Genomic DNA, 22,679 nt, shown 5'->3' with positions numbered 1-22,679 from the left:
TGGCCTAGCAATGGCACAGAGGAGACAACCGAAGAAACAAAACTAAAGTTGCCTGCCAGAATGTTATATATACAAATGTAGGCAAGTTTTGGCATATTTTATTGGTTTGAAAATGTAGGTTTTAGCAATTATCATAAAATTTTAGCCATAGAATAGTATTATAATCTTCAAAAAGTCTGCAAATTTTCATGTAATTTTGTCCCATAGAAACAAAAATATGAGCATTTCAACATTCAGTTTGGCTACAAGTATAGATATATCCATACACACATACACACCACCTTTTTTGGCAATTTTATAAGTTCCAAATCAAAATTTAACAAATGGAGGCTTGTTGGAAAGCTAATGACCCGAGTCAAGTAGTGGGCTATGTGACATTTGTCCTTGAGTTCACACATTAAGGGGGTGATCCAGAGCCTATTTTTGCCACTTTTTTAAAGCTATAAAATGTTTCAGTCATTTGTTTTCTTAGTTTTGCATATGAATTACAAAATATCTGATACTTCCCCCAAACCTCTAGCCTTGGAGAGGAGACTAAAACTTGCTGCTGTGATTTCCAATGATCTGAAATAACAGCAAGGGAAGACTTGATTCCAAATATTTCTAATATGTTATATCTCCTCGCTTTGGTTTTCATACATAAAGTAAATTTCGCAGTGTATAAAGATTATTTGATACTGGAGATATTCATAATTGTACCCTATTTCCAAAAGAGGCGAGATATAAAATGAGAAATATTTGGAATCAAGTCTCCCCTTGCTGTTATTTCAGTTCATTTGAAACTATAGCTGCAAGTTTTAAGTCTCTCCTCCATCAAGGCCAGAGGTTTTGGGGAAATGTATGTGAATGATATAATTATTACTATAATAATTTTTAAATACCTACAAACACTAATGTTTCATCCTTTCGGGAATCATCAGTGCAGGGTGTCATGATTACCGCTGGTCGGGAGACTCGAACCTGGCCACGAAGCCAATCTGACTCCATTAGCAAGGAACGAACCACACGGCCAATTTCAATTGAACGAAATATCGTTGAAATGTAAACCTTTATTTTTAAATGTCGAAATGTCCGTCCATAGTGATCTAATGATTATAACGTCATGATCTGTGCGTGCGAGTGAGCTTAAGTGATCGACTTTCATTTCGACTTTAAAGTGCTCAACAATAAAAACTGAGTTGTAAAAGGGGCTGAAACAAACATATTTTCCAACTTTACTTGTTTTTGTAGAATAAAAAAAAAATCATGATCATTTCAATATTTACATAATAGTGCTCAATAACAAGTAGAGCCATATATTTGTATCAATAAAATAAACTATATGAAATAAGTACCTTGTACTCGTGTAAATATTTTTTGACTACGATCAAACAGATTGACTTTACCTTTTTGGCATATATCAAAACCTGTATAAATAAAAACTGTGTGCTTTGAGTGTGTCTCTATCCACTGAGCACCTTCCTTTCTCTCTCTCTCTGTGCTTCCATTTTCTTATTTCTCTCTCTCTCCTGTACCAGAGCACCAATGGGTATTATAGCAGGGATGAGACACCATTGGCTGCAATGGTCTCTTACTGGAATGTCCAATCAGAGTTTTCTACTGAGGTAATCCTTCCTCTTGACATGTTACTTTTTTTTAGTTTTTGCTGAGACGATTCTTTGCCTTGTCTATTAGATTTCTTTTATTTTTATTTTTTTTTACAAGTAACCATGGAAGGGCCCTGTCTTTTTCAATATATATTTCATTGCTTGTATCATTTTCATTCATATAAATAAAATTTGAATATTAGGTTCTTATTTAGAATTCAATCTAAAAAAGCAAAAATACAAAAGAATGATGTACCTGTCACAGAATGGAGATGTCATATTCTAAAAATTATGTAAATTAAGTAGTTCTATTTTTAAATGAGAAAATCATTTTATGAGTAAACAAAAAAGAACTGTCTTGCATCGCCATTTAAAAAAAAAAAAGGGGGGGGCAGATACATCCACAATAATTCAAACTTACAAGATCAGCCTTGTAGTGCTGGTGATTTTACATTAATTGCAATGAATCATTTAGAAATGATTTTCTGTATAAAAATCAAACTACTTGATCAATTTGTGATTTTTGGAACATGACAGTTTTGATCCGTGACAGATACATACATCATTAAGATTTTTCTGTAGTTTTGTTTTTTAAATAAGGTTGAATTTTAAATAAGAACGCAATATTATAGAATTGTTTTCATGAAATAATTTTTGGATCACTTTTGATGTAGAAAACTAGGATTGTGTTATTTTGAATAATTCAATCACTGTCGGTCTCCATTCTCTCTCTTTAGTGAAACTCAATGTAACGTGTGTGTTAATCATATTGAATAAGATTAGTACCTTTATCTATTTAAAAAATTATCTGTACAAAATTGCCAATTAGTTTGGGATAATATTAGGTTATTGAAAAAATAAGCATTACTCATTGGGTTAATGTGAGACCCATTTGTGAATTTTTTTTTTTAACCTTAACCAATTTGCTCCATATTTATTTTTCATGGAAATCACTCTAGTAAAGCCATGAAACCATTTGATGTAAGACACTAAAAAAATAATTTTTTTTTCACGGTAAAACGATTAGCCAATGAGGTGGATAGTTTCAAACGCGGGAAAACAGCAGTTCTTCCTCCGTTGTTAGAATCCTGGTTCATGTAATGTAAGGATTAAAGTACCAAATAAAAGAAGCAAGAGACTGCCGAAAGTAAACCCAACGTTCACTTTTTATACCTTTTCCAGTTCAAAATGGGAGTAGTTCATTTCAAAATGGAAAAATTATTATGAGTATAAATATAAAAAATATTTTATAAATTATTTTAGCAATATAAAAAAAGGTAATTTATTAAAGCACATCTTCTAATGCTACAACTGCAGGAATTTTAGCTTGAATTCCAGCTATGGAACAATTGCATACGTCTGGTGTAACCGTTCCCAATTCTTCCTCCATTAATGAAGTCAAAGCTCTTGTCCTTTGCTCAGTAATTGACAAGCCATCTCTTCTCTCCATTGCAAGAATACTCACAGTTTTAGCAGCCAATTCATGCTTGACGTAAGCTTTGATAAAAGACCATACTTGTTCAATTGGATTAAACTGTATGGTCCCAAGCACTTCACATCCTAGAAATTCTTCTTCACTAAAAACTTCTTCAATGTTTGAGTGACCTGAGGCATTGTCAACAACCATCACAACTGAACCTCCATATTGTCTCCTACTGTGCGCTTTCCTTTCGAAAAGATCCTCTTTGAATTTCATGGTACACGAGGCCATGGGGACCAATACATCCAATAACGTGAATATTGGCACTCTGAGTACCGGCTGAAACTACGTTACATCGCCTACCCTTTAGAGAACGCCTGTCTCTTTTTAAAGTTTTTTTCATCCATAAATAAAATGTGTTTTCCAATTGATTGTACATTCAATAATTTTGAACGAAATAAACTATGTTTATTTTTATTCTCAATTGAATTTGCCTTCTTGGGCACAAATCTTACAGCTTTAAACGTATAAGTCATCATATCAAGATGCTTTGCTGCTGTAGATTTGGACAATTTAAACCAAAACTGGGCTTCCTTTCACAAATCACATTTAATGTGATCCTAGGATTTTCATCCACTAGTACTTGAATAAAATCCAAATGCACCTGTTTGACCTTACAATTTCTAGGCCCTCCTCTTGTATCAGGTTGATTTCTCTTACTAATCCAGCGATAGAGGGTGTTTTTCGAAATAGAAAGATTTTTCGCTAGGGCTTTCCAATTTCCATCCATCTCATATACCTCCAAAATATGTGCTTTCGCACTTCTGTTATCATGGTTTTCAGTTGACCTAACCATTAGGCTAAAAAAATTTAACAAATCGATACCTTGTTGTAGCACCAAAGATATTTATAAATTTGATTTTTTTTTTTTTCTTTTTTTTTTAAATTTCCCATTTTGAACTGAACTATTCCCATTTTGAACCGGAAAAGGTATATTCTCTACAAATACAGATATAAATTTCCTTGGATATTTTGGACACTATGTGCTTTTTGTTTTACAATTTGTTAAATATTTCAAGAGTGCATGACTATTCTCTACCTTCATCAACTCCTTATTACGAGATTTCTTAATCCAGTTTTGTACTGTCTGATCTATTTAGTACCCCCCCCCCTTTCCATATGCTGTTATACACCTGTTTGGGAAGAGTATTTGTACTTGTGATGGCATTCACCTGCAATGGGTTGAACCGGCTTCAAGTGACTTTGACACATTACAAATCAAGGCAGTCTATGCATGTCTGTCCGCTGCTGACACCTCAGCATACTTCAGCTATTCATGATTCCATCATCGCATACCGAAGACGCGAAGACTGGTCATAGCTTCCAAGTCAACTTTGACCGTTGTGAGAAATGTCCTCAGTTGATCAGTATTCTTCTTGCGCCTTCCCGATAACGGTGTTAGTGCTGTTGCCTGGTGAATCAGGTCAGTTGGTGGAAACAATGTGTGTCCAAACTACCAGCTTCCTGATAAAAAGTACTTCCTCAAGTCTAGGAAGCTTTCGTTGTGTGTAGATCTTGATGTTTGGGACAGTGCAGGAGATATATTATTAAGAATTCGCCAAACGTACCACCAATCAAAGACTTCTAAGAGAAGAGTTTATACTAGTGTAAGTGAAGTATACACATTTTTTTTTTATTCTTGCTATTAAGTACTTCAAAATTGTGTAAAAGACTTTTATTGAAGGAGTACACCTCAATTATGGAGCATATTGTGGGAGGGGGGGGCAGCTTTGAAAAAATTAAATCTGAAAATCGTCCACTATTTTGTGAACAATCTAAAATATTTATTTTCTATGTAATTTTCTTCATTCTATGTGAATTTTTCCTCTTGTGGCAAGTTAGCCAGAATTTAATTCTTTTAAATTATGTCCGTTGCTCGGCTCAAGATAAATATTAAAGGGTTCGCACAGGCTTGAAAAGACCTTCAATTTTTAATTCTTTTTTCTTGAAAAGACCTTATTTCTATTATTACCTTGAAAAGATGGAAAATGGGTGTTTATTTAGACTTGCACTTATTTAAGAAAATAAAAATAAAGGAAAACCTTTAGTCTACCTACTTGTCACAGCATGAAGATGTTATATTCCAAAAATCACAAAAATTGATCAATTTTTTTTTTTTTTTTTTTAAAGAAAATAAAATTTTACAATTTTGTATTTTTACAAGATTAAACTAAAAGAAATAGCCGAATTGAGTTGCCAATCTTTGTGAGATGTCTGCCGTTAAATTCAAATAAACATGGCAGATGGTTTCTCTGTCATCACGCACGTTATAAAATTTTGATTAAAAATTTTTTTTTAAAAACCACTTGATCAAATTGTGATTTTTGGAATATGTCATTCCATAATGAGTATGTACATCAAAAACTTTCCTGCATTTTCTTTACTTAAAATGAATGCAATTCTAAATAAGCATGAGGAAATGTTTTGAAAAGGGTTTGAAAATTTTCTTTATGTTCAGTAAAAATTTGTGTAAGAATATTTAAAATAAAATTAAAATAAATATTAAAATATTTTTGTAGATATTAAAATACTAGTAAAATAATTTTTAACTATAAAAAATCAAATTAAATACATTCTTCTGAAATTGCATATTTCTGCTATTGTTAATACAAGAGTTACATCCCTTTATTGCAAAACTACTTGATATGGTCCATAAAATGTTACGGATGCAGCCAAAGTGAAATTCCAAATATATACTATTAAAATATTTTTTAAATAGTAAAATACTATTCGTTTTCTGGTTTATCATATTATTCTTTATATATCACATTCTGTTTTAAAAACTTTGTCTGGAGAAGACCTTGAAAAACTTTGAAAATTTTTTGGAAACGGACATTGAAAATTTGTTTCTTTTGGTGTATTAGTTGAATGAAGGAGTCATTGTTAAACTACTGGAACTATGCAAAATTTCAAACTGGAGGTTTAACTAGGACAGTGGTTCCCAACTTTTTTATTAGGCCCACACCTCAATAAATTTGGCTGAAACCCCTTAAAATATATATTGTTTGCAAATTTCAACTAATATTTTATCAAAAGAAAATTGTAACTTAATTCTTTAATGTAATTTGCAAATTCTTTAATGTAATGTCAGCAAAAAACAAATCCTAAATCAATATTGGAATGAAACCTTAAAAAATGTCTTAAAATAACACTGATAACTACGTTGCAATAAATAGTACAAAAACTCATTTTCAAATGTTTAGAAAGTTTATTCAGTCATGTATTTAATGGCCATTTACTAGCATCCCCCAAATTTCTGGACTCATGGTTAGATACATTAAAATGGCCATTAAATACATGAGCATGTATTTAATGGTCACTTAATAAGAATACTTCGCCTTAAAATGAAAACAAGAAGTTTATACATTGCAAAAGAACCCCCCCCCCCCCCCCAAAAAAAAAGTAATGTATAGTTAATACTCTATTTTTTATCTAAACTTTTCTAGCACCCCCTGAAATATCACATTGCCAGGATGGGAACTCTATGAACTCTGTCTTCATGTTTGGAAAGATGCATTTAAAAAAAACCCAAAGATTACATGTTGGGACGTTATGAATATAACAGACAGGATGAGTGGAGAAACTAATATGAATTATTAATCTTCATTTATCGCATTCAAGGCAACGGCCCCGGGACCCCCCTCCCCAACCCCTCCTTTTCAGTTCTGATCATGTTGACGCACTGAATTTAAGCAACATTGAACAGATAGCTAATCATCTAGAAATAGCTGGTGCTGTTGAGGATTGCAAAGGATATTGTCAAAAATCATTTCTTACAGAAATATGCATTTGATAAGTGAACACTTCGAATTTAATATATCCCTGAAAACTTGTTCCTTCTGCAGAATAAACAAGAACTTTTACCATTTAAAGTTTTTACAACTTTCGATTTTTCAACATTTCTATTGTAGTCTTATTAACTGTCAATAAAATAAGATTTTGAGGGAAAACTAAAATTCTTAGTGGTTCAGAGATTTTATTGTAATGCTTTGTCAATATCAGATGAATTTTTTTTTTGATTTGGACTTTTTTATATTGAGATGCATTTTTTTCATATCTATGAAGCTTTGTCAGGTCTCAATCCCTCTCTAAACACTTTTTATCGAAACAAGCGAAAATTTAAAAGGTATAAAGTTAAAAAAAAATTTTAACTGTAGAGTCTGATTGTTAATTAACTGGAAAAGTCTTTTAAATTAGTTTCAGAATGTGAATTATTGGTCTGAAGGATCATATAATTTGTATGAGAAAAAATGAGTAAGAAATTAAAATTTTGAAAAACAAAAATACCTTTGTAAATCCTGTTAAAGATGCAAATATTTTTATTAAAAAAATCATTAGATTTCAAGGACTAAAACTTTTTATTAATTTCAAATCATAAAATATCCCAATATAAGAAAGTGATTTCTAATAAGAATAATTGCATCATAAACATGGTTTATCAAAGTCTGTTTTTCGAAACTTTGAATTTAAGATGCTTTCAAGGAACTTTGAATTTAAGATGCTTTCAAGGAACTTTGAATTTAAGATGCTTTCAAGGAACTTTGAATTTAAGATGCTTTCAAGGAACTTTGAATTTAAGATGCTTTCAAGGAACTTTGAATTTAAGATGCTTTCAAGGAACTTTGAATTTAAGATGCTTTCAAGGAACTTTGAATTTAAGATGCTTTCAAGGAACTTTGAATTTAAGATGCTTTCAAGGAACTTTGAATTTAAGATGCTTTCAAGGAACTTTGAATTTAAGATGCTTTCAAGGAACTTTTGCTAATTATGACATAGAAATTATTTTTTCTTAGAGACTGTGGTTACAATTTGCTAATATATGAGATTGCCATCAAATCACCTTTGTAAGTTTTCTGTAAATGATCACGATACTTTAGCAATGAACTAATAGCGACACTGTTCCACCTTATAAAGCAAAGGAAACTCTTTGTAATGTGGAAGTTATAGAAGACTGAGACTCCTTGAGCATGGCTTGAAGAGCTATGAAAGAGTACTCCTGAATCTGCTCTTTCACTAGAATAACACTGGAGCTTTTGAATACTCACGTTGACGACAGGTGGTCTTTTTGGATTATTTGGATTACTGTTTTCAACTTGAGTGTTATGTTCACAAGGTTTCGGTTGATATAACCTGTGACTTTCTTGAGGTGTATCGTGTCATACTTGGGAATCTGCATGGAATTTACAATTTATTTAATACATGGGGGTTGCGTTCTTTTGTTTTCTCAGCCATGATTGGGTAGAATGTGCAGTTGTATTTTGAGTGTCACTTGCACTGACCTGTGGTTCAGTGGATAGAGTACTTGGGAAAATTCAGTTATAAAAAAAAAAAAAAAAAAATTCAGTCATAAAGGTTACTCTTCTAGAGGTTGAAGGTTCAATCCTCAGTGCAATTGCGAATGACTTCGGATTTCCACTTAGTCATGGCTGATATCCATGGATTAAATAAAGGATTCTGTTCGAAATTCCATGCAGATCTTTGAGTTTGAAAGAAAGATAGTTTGACACTATACACCTGTAAAAGGTCAGAAGTTACGTCCCCCAAAATGTGAAAATAACGCTCAAGATGGAAACAGTAGTTCGAAGAATCTGAATAATATGGATAATCAATCCTCATCTCAAAAATTTTTAAGATTATACTTTAATTAAATTTAAATGTAAATGCACGATTTTATCCACCCATAAAAAACGCCATGACATCATGACTTTAAGGTGTACTATTAAATGAAAGTAAACTCCTAATCGGATGTTAACTCGTCTGCCAAATGCAAAATGTTTAAAAATCTCAGTGTGCTACCGAGCGCCACACATTCTTCTCGTCAAAAAGAAAATAGTTATAAAATTAATTTCTAGCCAATAAAAAGCTTCTCTGCTCCAAATAATATCGGCAGTTATCGCTTTTTCGAGCCTGCAGTGTGAACATAAAAAAAGTATTTTTTTTTTTGCAAATTCAAGAGAAAAAGGAAAATCACAAAAGAGAAAAATCTGGCCACAGTGTCAGAAACAGTTACATTCTTATTGATTTTACTCCTATGAATAAAATAAGTGCATTTATAAACATTTCTCTTTAATTCCTTTTTTTCATTCTTTCATTTCCTCAGGGAACCCTTCAATTTGAACAGTCTTCTTCAAAGCTAATATTTAGTTTCAAAGTTGGATGTATTTGTTTTACCTTTATCTACATGGAATTTGATCGATTGTGTGTTTTAATATTAAATTAAATAACCCATGAAAGGTGCCACAAATGTTCCTTCCTTCGTAGCCAGAAATGAAATAAGAGTAAAATATTTATTACAGAAAATCAAAGTGAACGTGATGCAGTCGATTTCAAGTCGGGTGTGTTTTTAAAAAAACTAATTCTGCAGTCCGAATAAGTTACTTACCCTGGTATCTAACAACATAAAAAATAAAACTGTTGAAGTGTTTATCTTTTTTTTTTTTTTTAACGAGTTAGTGACTGATTATTAATATACTGATGAGAACAAAAACAATGGAATTTCTTAGTGATTTTACTGGAAGAATTGAAAACTGAGAAAATGACTTCTAAATGTTTTGTGTATCTATTTTAGTATATTCGGAGATATATATATTTTGGTGTGTCTGTTGGTTCCAGTCTTTCTTGGAAATTACTGGGCTGATCTAGTTGAAATTTTGTATTGACCTTTGTTATGATAAGGTGCAGCAAACTAAGTATTATGGGAGTCATTTGATGAGCAGTTAGGATTAATTAAAGGGATTAGTATTTAATGACAAAATGAGCACAAATTTAACTAAATTTAAACCTCAATTTAGCATAAAGCACTAATTCTAAGTCAACCAGCTATAAGCTTTGCGCATTTTTATGGGCTAAGATATATTCATTGATTATTACAGAAAATGAAATGAACATAATACTGTTGAGTGTGATCTCAAAAAATGAAGCATGATGCTGCGTTGGGTTTGCTTGTAGCGTAAATTGTTATGATAAAAAAAAATTGAAAGAAAAAGATAGGCATTTCATCAAACTTTTTGTATTCATTGTTAATAACAATATTTTTTTTTTATATAGTGGTAAAATTTACTTTTTGTGTCACCATATATTTGTTTGGATTAGCAGAGGACATATTTCAATGTTTCCTTCTAGAGTAGCTGCCCTACCAAGACTGAGTTTAGTATATCCTATTCCACTCTTAGCTAGTGCAAGTAATTTGTGTAACATTTAACTATTATTCTAAAGAAAGCAGCTAAGTTCGTGTTGAATTCTCATTCAATTACAATCTTCATGACTAGAAAAAAAAGGTTGATATGCTGTAAAACGACCAATGTTTATTTCAGTTTAAAGAATTTATGAATTGAAAAAAATTTTTACTTTTTAAATCTAAACATTTTTTATTGTTACAACATAAAATTCTAAAAAATAATGCAAATGTTAAAATAAAGTAATGATTAAAAAAAATTGTATTACATGTATTTTATTTCAAGTGTACGTTTTTAGTTGGGCAATCTTGAAATGGGAAAGCATTTTAGTTTCTGGTGAAAAGGTGCCGTGTTAGTCATTAGAAAAGATTAAGGACTGACCCTGTTCGATTCCAGGAAGAGCATAGGATGTCAACTCTAGTTTCTCCATTTTGTTTTCATTTGTGTCCATTGCTTCGGCGTTTACCCACTGTTCTTCATCTTTTGCACTCCTGCTTTCATTTGAAGCGCATCAGTTTTAGAAGTGGATTTTTATATGCTTGACTCAACCAACTCTGCAGTTTTATTTTTACTTGTGTTCTTTTTTTGCTATATGTACAAATGTCAATTAATAATTCTACTAAAATCTGGAGTCAATTTGCATGACTACCAGGCCGCTTATAGTTAGTGCTTTATTCATCTTACAAATTGAAATCTAAACATTAATCGGTTTTAAAAAGAAACAGAAATTGAAAACAGGATGATTTTTATTGAACTTGACGGATTTTGCATTGGTCTTACTGCTTGTTTATATTGATCTTTTGAACCCACACATTTCAGGTGAAAACTATATACTTGCATGGCATGTTGAAATTAGTATAAATTCCAAAAATGGTCTAGTAGACATATTTTCAGTAAAAAAAAAAAATCATTCACAATTATTTTCCCAGATATCATGTTTGAAGGTGGTGGACCCTTAATATAAGTAAATTTAAGTCAAGGGTTATCTCCCTTGTTTGTAATACTTAATCTGTTGCACAACCCTTTCAGATTAAAGCATGCGATAAAACTCATTAATTTGATAAATTCTATTTATCAATTTGTAAATTATATTTTACTAGCGAGGGATACCCGGCATTGCCCGGGTGTTTGGAGGTGTGTGTGTTTTTGGGTAAATGAAAAGAAAAATCGTTGGCCGGGTGTCCCGGGTGTTTGTTTTTAAAAAAAAAACAAAGCTTTGACGCGCAGTTGGAAAATAATAAAGTGTGAAAAAAAAAATGTGCGACGTTTAACAGCAGGTGCCTGTTTTTGACGAATTAATGACGTCAACTTTGAGTGCGGGACAGTGTTTTATTTACTGCGAGTCTGTTCGCTTATCGAAAATTGCTGAATATTTATCTTTTCAAAGTAAGGCAAATTAAATAGACAGGCGACCCTGGTTGTTACCTTGTAGATATTATCATTTAGGCGCGATATAAAATGCTTTAAGAAATTGTGAGGCAACCGATCCCTTCTCGGAAAGAAGCCTTTCTCGGACATACACAAAAAGCGAACATACATACATACACACATTTTCGCTTTTATATTTATAGATAAAATATATTTCTACTGGATCATTTTTCATAATTTTTGGAGTTTATACTAATTTCAACGTGACACACAAATACATAATGTTTTCACGTGAAATGCGTTGCTTTAAAAGATCACCAATATAAACAAACAGAAAAATCTTAAATTCTAATTTTGCTTTTAATCAATATTAAGTATACAATGCAGAGCAAAGTATTTCTAATCGTTGATTGTAATATGAAAATGTGATAGAAACAAATGTGAGGAAAACTTACAAATGATAACACCACTTCATGTTGTTTTGTAATCAGCATCTTTTAACCTATATGCATTGTTCCCATTTCCATGAAGGGTTCGATCTTGTTTTGTTTTTTGTTAGTTTTTATCATGGGTTTTAATTTTCTCCTGTCCACCCCATAAATTTTTTTTGTTTTTTTAAACGGATTGTCTCTGCCTTGTTTTACTACACATCCCATATTAAACCCAGCTTGTTTGTTTTTCTACTTTTTTTTTTGCACAAAATTAAAAAAAATTATTTTTTGATCTGTTGACCATTTTGTTTCCAAAATACAAACTTTCACAGATTAAATATATATATATATATATATATATATATACACATAAAAGAAAAATAAAACAAAAGGAAACATCTGGTTTTGAATTTTTTTTGTCAAGTTTTTATCAGAATTTTGGAAACAATAATCATCAACAGATCATGCCCAACTCTGACAAACTCTGCTTGGAAGAACGTTTGCTGCCTCACTCCACCGTTTCTGTATCATATAGACTTCTATAATTTGTGTTCTTTCCATAAGTATTTTAAATGCACTTTTCTGTAGAAAAGAAAATTGAACATGATATTTTTTTTTTTGAATTTCTACTTTTAAAGAATGTCTAAAATTGTGAAACTCATTTGCTTTGAGCAATCGATTATTTTTGTGCTTTTATTTTCTATTGCATGATGAATCCTTTTGATAATGAGATGCTCTTTTTGGAATGATTCATTTGCAGTAAAACATTGGACCAAATTGAACTTCATGTACTACAGCGTTTAAATGTTACATTTTCTACATTGACGCCTACTTTGAGGAATGTCATCCGTTTTTTGTTTCTTCTGCTTGATCACAAATGAACGCTTTTTATTCTTTCATATATCAAATGAATTTTGGCCAGAATTTTTGTATTTAACCAATTTAAATAACTTTCAAAAGTAGACGGAGAATGTAATAGAAACATTGTTAAAAAAAAAAAATGGTGAGCTGTGGAAATTAGAAATTGATTTCCATCTTTTCATGATTGATTGATAGATAGATAGAAATAGGTACTTGTCCGGAATTTTCTTTCTATACAAAAAAAAAAAATAATTATGCACATACCCATGACAAAACGAAAATATCATATTCCAAAAATAATGTAAATTAATCAAGTAATTCTATTTTTAAACAAGAAAATCAATTTTAAGTGATAATGGACATTTGTAAGCATAACAACATGAATATCACAAGTTTGAATTATTGTCAAGCCATCTGTTTTTTTTTTTTTTAATTAGATTGTTTTCAAAATGACTGACAAGACAGCCATACTTCTGTTATTTATAAAATTTGATTTTCTTATTAAAAAAAATAAAACTATTCTATCAATTTACAATATGGAATATATTTTCATTTTGTCATGGTTACATACATCATACAAATTATAATTTTTTTTTTTTATAGGAGGAATTCTAGACAAGAACCAAGAAATGTTTTCTAAGAATTTAACTTAAAAAGTCGAAGTTCATTTGCGTTGAGTCAAAGAAAAGTTGTAGAAATTTGGATTTTTGTATGTTTTCCTCTATGCAAGCAAATCACACTGTTAAATTGCATAGTCTTAAAAATGTTGATTTGACGTTCTTTATCTTTTACATTGTCATTCATTTCTAATGACGGATTTTAGCGTCAGTTGTAACATGTTGCAAAAGAGAAAATGTTTCATTTTTGTCCAAAATTCCTTGTATATTAAAAAGTAATAAAGGAAAATCTGTATGAAAAGAACATATGGTATAAAAAAATCACACAAATCGAGTTTCATTTTTATAAAGATAATCATTTTTAAGCATTTCCAATCCCATCAACAGACAAAGACTAAAGGGATAACAATTATGCTGAAAGCACAAATTATAAATAATGAAAATAGTTGAATTGTTTTTAATCGATGAAATTTATGACAGCAAAAAAAAAAAATGGTGGTGGAGGTCTACAAATGAATTTTGGGTTTCTTGTGGACTTATTAGTGTCAATTAATCATAGCATTACACCCCATCTCTCTTCTAGGATTTTATTTAAATTTTGTTACTAATTTGGTTACTTTGCCGTGCTTCATAATTTTTTTGTATCTTTTTTTTTTTTTTTTTAATAAATTTTGAAATGTTTTCTCGCTTCACAAAATGTGCATTAAATTATTAAAATTTCACTAAAAAAACATTTAATTCAATTAAAAGCAAATTAAAACTTTGATATAAATAAAAATTAAAACATCCATTTTAAAAAATTTATTTTGATGACTAAATTACAAAATTTTAAATTTCTGAAAATCTTTTTTTTCATACATACAAGGGGGGGGAGAGGCAGTTTGCCATTTAAATGCCTTGTGAAATCCTTATCAAGAGAAAAAAAAATAAAAAAATTATAATTTTGCAATAATGTAAAATGATTTTAGCACTTTTCAATGTCATTAACACCAAATTGTCAGGAAAAAAAGTCTTAATTAAACTTTTAAGATGTTGGCTGTTATTAACTGTTTATGCCAACTTTGAACTTGTAAATTGAATATGATTTAGATGAGTTATTTAAACCTGTAAATTGAATATGATTTAGATGAGTTTTTTGAAGAAAAATTTGTGCTTGTTTGGAATGAGAATGAAAATCAAAAAAATTGAATTTTGATTCAATCAGTTGCATCTACTTATTGCGAGGTTTACTTAAATGATATACAGATGAGTTTGTATGATAGTAGGGAGGTAACTGCAGACTGTCTGGTAACCTTTCAAAAATAATAGCAGGCCAGTGGATTGTGAAAGTACATGTTTTATGTAATAATGCAGTAATACTTAACTAATTGTGACGTGACAACTAAGTAAATAACATTGTTTTTAATAAAAATTAAATTTTGTGAGTTCTGATTTTCTTTCTTATTCTGAACAGGCACCAAAATTTTAAAAAAATAAAATTATTGTAAAATGTTACCAGAAACTATATAAAAAAATAATTGGATTTAAAAAAAAAAAAAAAAAAAAAAAATTACTTTAGAGTGAAATATTTAAAATCCAAACTTAAAAGAAAATTAATTTCTTAAAATGTTTGAATTTTTATTAAAAAAAAATAATTCTATAAACCTTTAACATGCATAAATTCATTCACAATTGAATGAAATTCCATTTTTGATTTTTCATAAATGAATCTTTATTTTGCTATCCTGAATTCTTTCAATGCAATAAATATTATTCTTTCAATGCAATAAATATTATTCTTTCAATGCAATAAATATTATTCTTTCAATGCAATAAATATTCTTTCAATGCAATAAATGCAAGTCTCTCAATGCAATAAATGCAATTCTTTCAATGCAATAAGATGCAAAAATTCAAGTATGAAATTTTATTACTTGTTAAACACATTTGAAGGTTTTATTAGCGTATTCTAGATTTTTTAGTTAATAGGATGAAGTTTTAGTAAACCGTTTCTTCTTCCTCTTTCTCCAAAGATTTTTTAAACTAACATTCATCAGAAAGCAGTAGCGTTGGAATTTAATCAAATTCTTGCAATGTTCATTAAAATATAAAAAAAAAATTGTTTATTCTCTGAATATTTTACATTATGACATTGTTATCCAACTCTGTCCCGTGGGGAGGCATTGTAAATAGGGACATTGTTATGAGGCTGGTGAAGTGTAGTGCTGGTGTAGTCTTGGTAGACCATCAACTAAAGATGGTGGAAACACTAGTTCCCATCTCACTTGGTTGGTGGTAAAAAGGCATCCAAACTATAAAAATCTTGTCTCAGGTAAGGAAATGACTTCCAAAAAAAATCTGTCGCATTTCAGGCTATGCAGTTCGACTGATGACCTGATCAGAGATAGATTAGTTTGGAAGTCAATTTCTAAAAGCTGTCCGACACATGCCAATATGTAATATGTACATTATGCTGATGCTGATTGTTTTTAAATCAATGTAGAAATTAGATCCATTGTTTTATTTATTTATTTTTTTTAATGAATAAAACAGTTTTCATTGTCAGACGGAAGTAGAATAACTAAATGACAACAAAAAAGAAAACGTGCAGTTTCACTCGAAAATCATTCAGTGATCTTTTTTTTTAACGGCCTAGAAAGGACAGTGATTTAGTGAAGAGTTATATTTGGTCTGGGCTGAATTACTCTCAAGGGCATATTTGGCTTATAAAAAAAAACCTTGCATGAATTAACTTTAAAAAAAAAATGTGTTGCATTTCATGCGATGTACTTTAAATAATGACCTGGCTAGCGATAAATTAGTTTGGAACTTAATTTCTAAAAGCTGTCCAACACATGCTCGTATGTAAAATGGATGGTCTTAGTAGGTTGTAATTTTTCTGTTCAAATTCTAATCTTTCTGATGATGTTAGGTGAAAAGTCTTCTGAGGAGACGGAAAGCCATTTTTTATTTATTTTAAGAGTTTGTACTCGTCAACATTTAATCAATGCCAATTTTTTTTTTTTAATTGGATGTGATTGATTAGTCTATGATGTCACATCCGAAAAGACAAAAATGATTAAAGATTATTTTAAAATTTGATTTTGAGGTGTTTTTTGTCATATTAAATTCACGCTTTTATGTTTTGTTTCTGTTCATAGTCGATTCCGTGGTGGACGTGGAGGAGGAGGAGGACGTTCCAGAGGTGGTCGAGGTGGAGGCGGACGATTCCGTAGTGGACGTGGTTCCCCACGAGGCATGCGGGGAGGAGGCAGAGGTCGAGGCGGTCCCCAGGTCAGCGGCAGTGGTGGAGGCACAGGCGGCAATGCTCCCGGGGGTCCGCCAGGATCAGGAGGCAATCCTCAGTTAGTCAAGCAAGAACTCGACAACCAATTAGATGAATACATGTCCAAAACGAAAGCACACTTGGACGCAGAACTTGATGCATACATGGCCCAAGCCAACGAGAATTGATTTCATCTCTCATCATTTCTTTTTATACACCTCCAACCCCAACATCTTTCTCCTTAAAATCAACTTTTTAAAAGAGGGTGTGGCTATTGATTGATGATAATGATTCATGATTATGATGCTGCTTTGATGAGCATCATCTGCAACAATAGCATTTTATAAGGAGTTTTTTTTTATCCCTCTCTCCCTCCACCATTGTTTTAAATATTAAGGGGTTAGTAGGGACAAAATAATTCTTTTTATCTGTCTTTTCATTTTATTTCATCTTATTTAAACTTTTAAGTACCCCTTTTTTTTCTTAACTTGCTAGTTATATATAATATAGACACATAATATAGACATGTTTGAAATTTATTTCAATCAGTATATTATAGATCCTGTTTCTTCTGGGACTAAACAAACCACAAAGAAAAAAATGACTTGCACAAGGTTCGAACCCGTCTCAGAAATAATGAACCTAGTGGTTAGAGAAAACTGAATCTCCACAAATATTTTCTTCCTCAAACATTTAATATATATATATATATATATATATATATTCTGTTGAGTTTATGTCCATAGGAGTAAATCAAGTGAATTGTTACTCAATAATAAATGGAGCATTATATTCATTTGGTATGATTTTTATTTATACAAAATTATTTTGGCTACACATTTGCAGGCATGTTTCAGTTCAAGCTGGAAACTAGCTCAACTTCCTCAGACCAGTTTAATTGTATAAAACAAACCTATATAGGCATGTGTGTGAATTGTTCAACATAGTTTCTTTTTAATTTTTTAATACTGTATTTTACAGATATATATATATATTTCACAGATATATATCTGCATACTAAATAATGTAGTCATTCTATGTATGTATTGTATTAGTTGTATTAATCCTAACATTCTAACAAACTTTCAACAAATCATGCTGAGGTTTCTGACTGTCCAACACAATGACTTTTAAGATTTATTTCATTTATATTACATTCAGGCTTGCAGAAGTTTGGTAAAATTTTCAAAAGAATGATTGACATATCTAATATACATTCAACAAAATATGCTTCGAAGAATCAGTGCACTGCCTATATACTAATATATATATATATACACACACACACAAACACACGTTTTTGTGTGTAAATATATATATGTATATGTACATCTATATACATGTGTGTGTGTATGTGTGTGTATATATATATATATATATATATATATATATATATATATAGATACACGTGTGTGTATGTATGTATGTATGTATATATATATATATATATATATATATAATATACACACACACACACAGATACACGTGTGTAATCCTGTTAGTATAGTTTGATGAGATTAGGAATCAAAATACAATTTCATTTATGTAACCATTCAACATATTTTCTATTTAAAAAAATACTGGAAAAATGAAAAATGTCCTCCAAATAAGTGAATATATTTTGTTTTTAGATATATGAAAATTAATGGTCCCTCCCCATTTCTTGTTTAGATAATTCTAACTTAGAATTAGAAAGGCCTATAATTATTATCTGTTTAAAATAGAATTCTGAAGCTGTTTTTTTTTATTTTATTTTATTTTTTATTCTATTGAACCCCTTCCCCCTTAATACATATTTTTTTTTTTTTTTACTGCTAGACTAACTTTTTATATCTGCTGATCACCTAAGTTTTTAATACAGTTTTTATTTTTTTTTTATAATTTATTTTTAAAAATTCTGGTTACTATGTCTTACATGGTCAATCACAAATTATAAGTGATTGACTCGTGAAAGAAAAGTACTTTTAAAAATAAATTTACACACACACACACACACACACACACACACACACACACACACACACAAAAGAAAAATTATATCAGATAATTGTTTATCTCACTAATCACCTCAACCCAATATATAGGTTTATCTTAGTTTCTTATTTAAATTGTCTTACTGATCCTTGCCCCCCCCCCATCTATTTTGCATGTTTCATGTTTTCATTGTCATCAATAATAGGGAGATGCTAAACTGCATCTTTCTCCCCTCTACTGTCCCTATCCCCTTCTCCATACAGAGAAATGATTTTTGTACATCTTTACATACCTCTTGTTTTCGGCAGCAAAATACTTGATATCCGTATCAGATGAGGGGAATACACTTATGTACGCTCACCAACCTAAAATGCTGACAGGAGAAAAGACATTTTTAATCCTAATCCTTTGAGCCTTTTTTGTGGAATCTCAAAAAACCATCCTCTGCCAATTAATTGATTGCTGCAAATCTTTCAAAACTGTATGCACGCTCCAACATCAACACTATTAACGACAACGACAACTGCTGGGAGAGGGGGGAGCTATGGTTGCTAGTATCGACATTCACGTGCAAAAAGAAAAAAATGTGAGGGAAGAAAGAAGAAAATCTTTGACTCTTACATAAAATGGAAAAAAAAAAAAGATACACCATTTTCTCTCTCCAATTTTTTTTTTTTTTTTTTTTTTTTTCCTGAAAGAAATTGTTTAACTCTTGCTATTTTATGGTAGAACTGGAAAATTTCATCAACAAAATTATTTATTCTGATCCATTTTAATGGAAAGGACTCCGCTTTCTAAGAGAAAGAACAAAGCAAAAAAAATTTTAATCTTTTTTAATGTGTACTGTTGTTTTTAGCTTTCATTCGTTCGATCATATGTTCGTTCAACAAACTCCTTTTCACAGAGGAACAGGAAAGGTTTCACACGATTCAAATACCATGCTTTCTGAGATCTAAACAAATTTTTTTTTTTTTCGTTTTTTACTATATGCTACTCACCCAGTTTTATTTCAATATTAAAACCTGATCATAAAAAGAAAATAAACAAAAAGCCACAAAATGTTTATTATGGACTTATATGTTAGATTTAATACAAAATCACTCCAATTCAGCGTTTTTTTCTTTGTAAACGAAAAAGCACATTTTAACAGTGAAATGTTTCATCCACCATTTTCTGATTACATTAAGGTCAGTGGCCAGGGGGTATAATTCAACAGTCATCGCAACACTTGAATACTGACTAGAAATCGTTTACCAATCAAATTGGCCTTTATTTTTTTAAAACAGAAATTCTGGATGAATTTGTGTAAATTGTAATGTTTACTTTTTTTTTTTAACTTAAAAGTTATGTACATAAAAATTTTGTGTAATAATTTTTTTAATATTGAGATAAAACTGGAAAAGTGCTGACATATGAGAATAGAATGTTAAATTAATTTTTCAAAAGGATAGTGTATTTTTTATGTTTGAGAAACCTGTTAAGGCATATATTTTGAAACAAATTGCTGTGTCAATTTGACAAATTTAACTAAAATTATAAACAATTATTTAAGAAATCTCATATCTTCCATTAAACAAAATATTTTTATGACAAGTTTATCTTTATTTACAATTATTTCAATTTTTAATTTTAATTACGATGAGTTAAAAAAAATTATTGACCAGAAAAACAAGTGAAAAATGTAGTTTTCATTAACGCTTTTTTAAATTAATTAGCAAATTTTTCCTTCGTATTAAAAATATAAATTATTTTTCGTGATAAGGAATAACTTAAGTAAACAATTTTTATGGTTACCTCATAGTGTTTTTTATACACATCATATATAATGTATGTATATATAATCAGATTATTAATCACTCTAAAATAAGTGTTTTTCAGTAAATTTGTATAGTTCAGGAAAATTCTGTTATTGGCATTGGCTTTCCAGGTCCTTTTTCTTAGTAATTGGGGTGCCTGGAGGAGAGTTCATGTCAAGGTTGCCAACATTCGTAAATGAACATGGTGCTATAAACGAACTGGTTTTGAACTTGGCATGCCCAGGTCACCAGTCTGTCGTTAAGAACTTAACCAGCTTCTATAAAAAAAATAATTTCTTGTACATTAAAATTAAATCAGCAACAAAATAAATTGTTGTGTAATGGAATGAGAAGTTTTTATTTTGTATGAAATTAAAAAAAATTCATTTTTGTTTAGATTTGTGGAAAGTATTTGTGTATTCCTTTCAGTTGAATTTACATATCACATTTGTTATTGTGTTCAGTTATCTTGCAATTGTAAAAATATTCAAAAATATTTTGTGATGCAAATCACAAGAAATGTAAATGTTAGCTGATGTGATTGTCCGTTTTAAGCACAACTAGTTTTCAGTTAAAGAACATCTACATCTGTCAAGAAATTGTCAGTAGTGATTCTGATATTTAACTTGGTTTAAAACTAACCTCAGTTCTGATCACTTTTGGTAGTAGGGGGTGTCCATAGGATCACTCACCTCCCACACTCAACTCGTCATTTCTTACATAAATCACAAAACAAGACGTATTACATAAGTTACATGCAGTTCATACATTCACGTTACATAAGTTTTAATTACATTTTCACCCCAAACGAGGCACATTGCCACTTTGATGTAGGGGGCTACTATTAGGGACACAGGCTACAGGGGTACTAGGTGGGGAGTTGGGCAACAAGATGTTGGTTCACGTTACACTTGAACTTCTGCATGTCAGTACAGTTGGGGAAGTAGGAACCTGCAAGAGAGTTCCAAAGTTTAACAGTTCTGGGAAGAAACTACTGGAGTAGAAGACTCTCTTGCATCTAGAGATCTCAACTGAAGGAGTGGGATTTTGCTGTTTGTCGGGGGTATTTACGTAGAGGGGGTACAAGTTCTTGCAGTTCGTCTGAACATTCACTGTTAAAGCACTTGTAGAACAGGCAGAGGGATACTACATTTCGTCGATGGGACAGAGGCTGAAGCTTGAATGACAGTTCAGGACCTATTAGGTTAGCAACTCTCTTTTGAACCCTGTCTAGGAGTGAGAGACTAGTAGTAGATGCACCGACCCAAATATGACAGCAATACTCCATACATGGGCGAATGGTGGCCTTGTAGAGATGCAGGATACTTTCGGGCATTAGTAGCTTTCTAGCACGGTAGAGAGAACCTACCTTTTTCACAGCGGTCCTGGCAATGCTCTCAATGTAATTGTTCCAACTCCTGTTTCCTGTGAACGTTAGGCCGAGGAGCTTAAAAGATGTACTTTCAGATAAAAAGTTTGGCCGTTGCTATTGGTGGTAGAGAAGGTTTCTTGTAGTTATTGAAGGAAACAAGTTTACTGTTGGCAGCATTGAATGTGACCATCCATTTTTGTCCTCATTCAACTACAGACTGGAGGTCATCTTCTAGTGTTTCTGCCATTTCTTTAGCTATGTGTTCATTTGTTTTCCTGTCATGTCTGTTATAGAGTGTGGTGTCGTCAGCATATATACCCATCTCACAGACAATTTTATCAGGGAGGTCATTTACGAATATTAGGAATAATAGAGGTCCAAGGATAGACCCCTGAGGTACTCCCGCATTTATATCATATTGTTCAGATGTATGACCATCGAGGACAACCTGGGTTTTTCTCTTATCTAAGAAGGATTTAATTATGTTACATATTCTTCCAGTGATACCGTATGATCTGATTTTCCTCAGAAGACCTTCATGCCATACCCTGTCAAAAACCATAGATATGTCTAGAGCTACCACTCTACCCTCCCCTGCTTTGTCAAGTGAATGTTATATATGTTCGGAGATTACAGTTAGAATGTCTGCTGTGGAACGAGCTTGCCTAAATCCATATTGTTGGTCGGTCAGAAGTTTAGCATCTGTAATGATGGACTAGAGCTTGATTAATTATGGACTCAAATATTTTGGTAA

The 22,679-nt window shown here is 31.1% G+C and overlaps 1 protein-coding gene across 6 annotated transcripts in view; it reads left to right on the top strand.

Moving 5' to 3' along the window:
• The window catches only part of LOC145261249 (uncharacterized), a 95,665-nt gene extending 76,076 nt beyond the window's left edge, over nucleotides 1-19,589 (top strand). For 3 of the 6 annotated variants that reach the window (XM_080119637.1, XM_080119639.1, XM_080119636.1), the window contains 2 exons: nucleotides 1,518-1,604; nucleotides 16,659-19,589. In XM_080119637.1, the coding sequence (XP_079975763.1) occupies nucleotides 1,518-1,604; nucleotides 16,659-16,971 (400 nt within the window). In that variant the 3' untranslated portion in view covers nucleotides 16,972-19,589. The remainder of the gene's footprint in view (nucleotides 1-1,517; nucleotides 1,605-16,658) is intronic. The other 3 variants (XM_080119638.1, XM_080119640.1, XM_080119641.1) reach the window with 1 other exon arrangement.
• The last annotated feature ends 3,090 nt before the right edge of the window (nucleotides 19,590-22,679 follow it).

This window comes from Euprymna scolopes, chromosome 37 (assembly GCF_053919585.1).
Source record: "Euprymna scolopes isolate OS-2025 chromosome 37, ASM5391958v1, whole genome shotgun sequence".
NCBI classification, from domain to species: domain Eukaryota; kingdom Metazoa; phylum Mollusca; class Cephalopoda; order Sepiida; family Sepiolidae; genus Euprymna; species Euprymna scolopes.
This window is presented reverse-complemented; position numbering and strand designations above follow the sequence as displayed.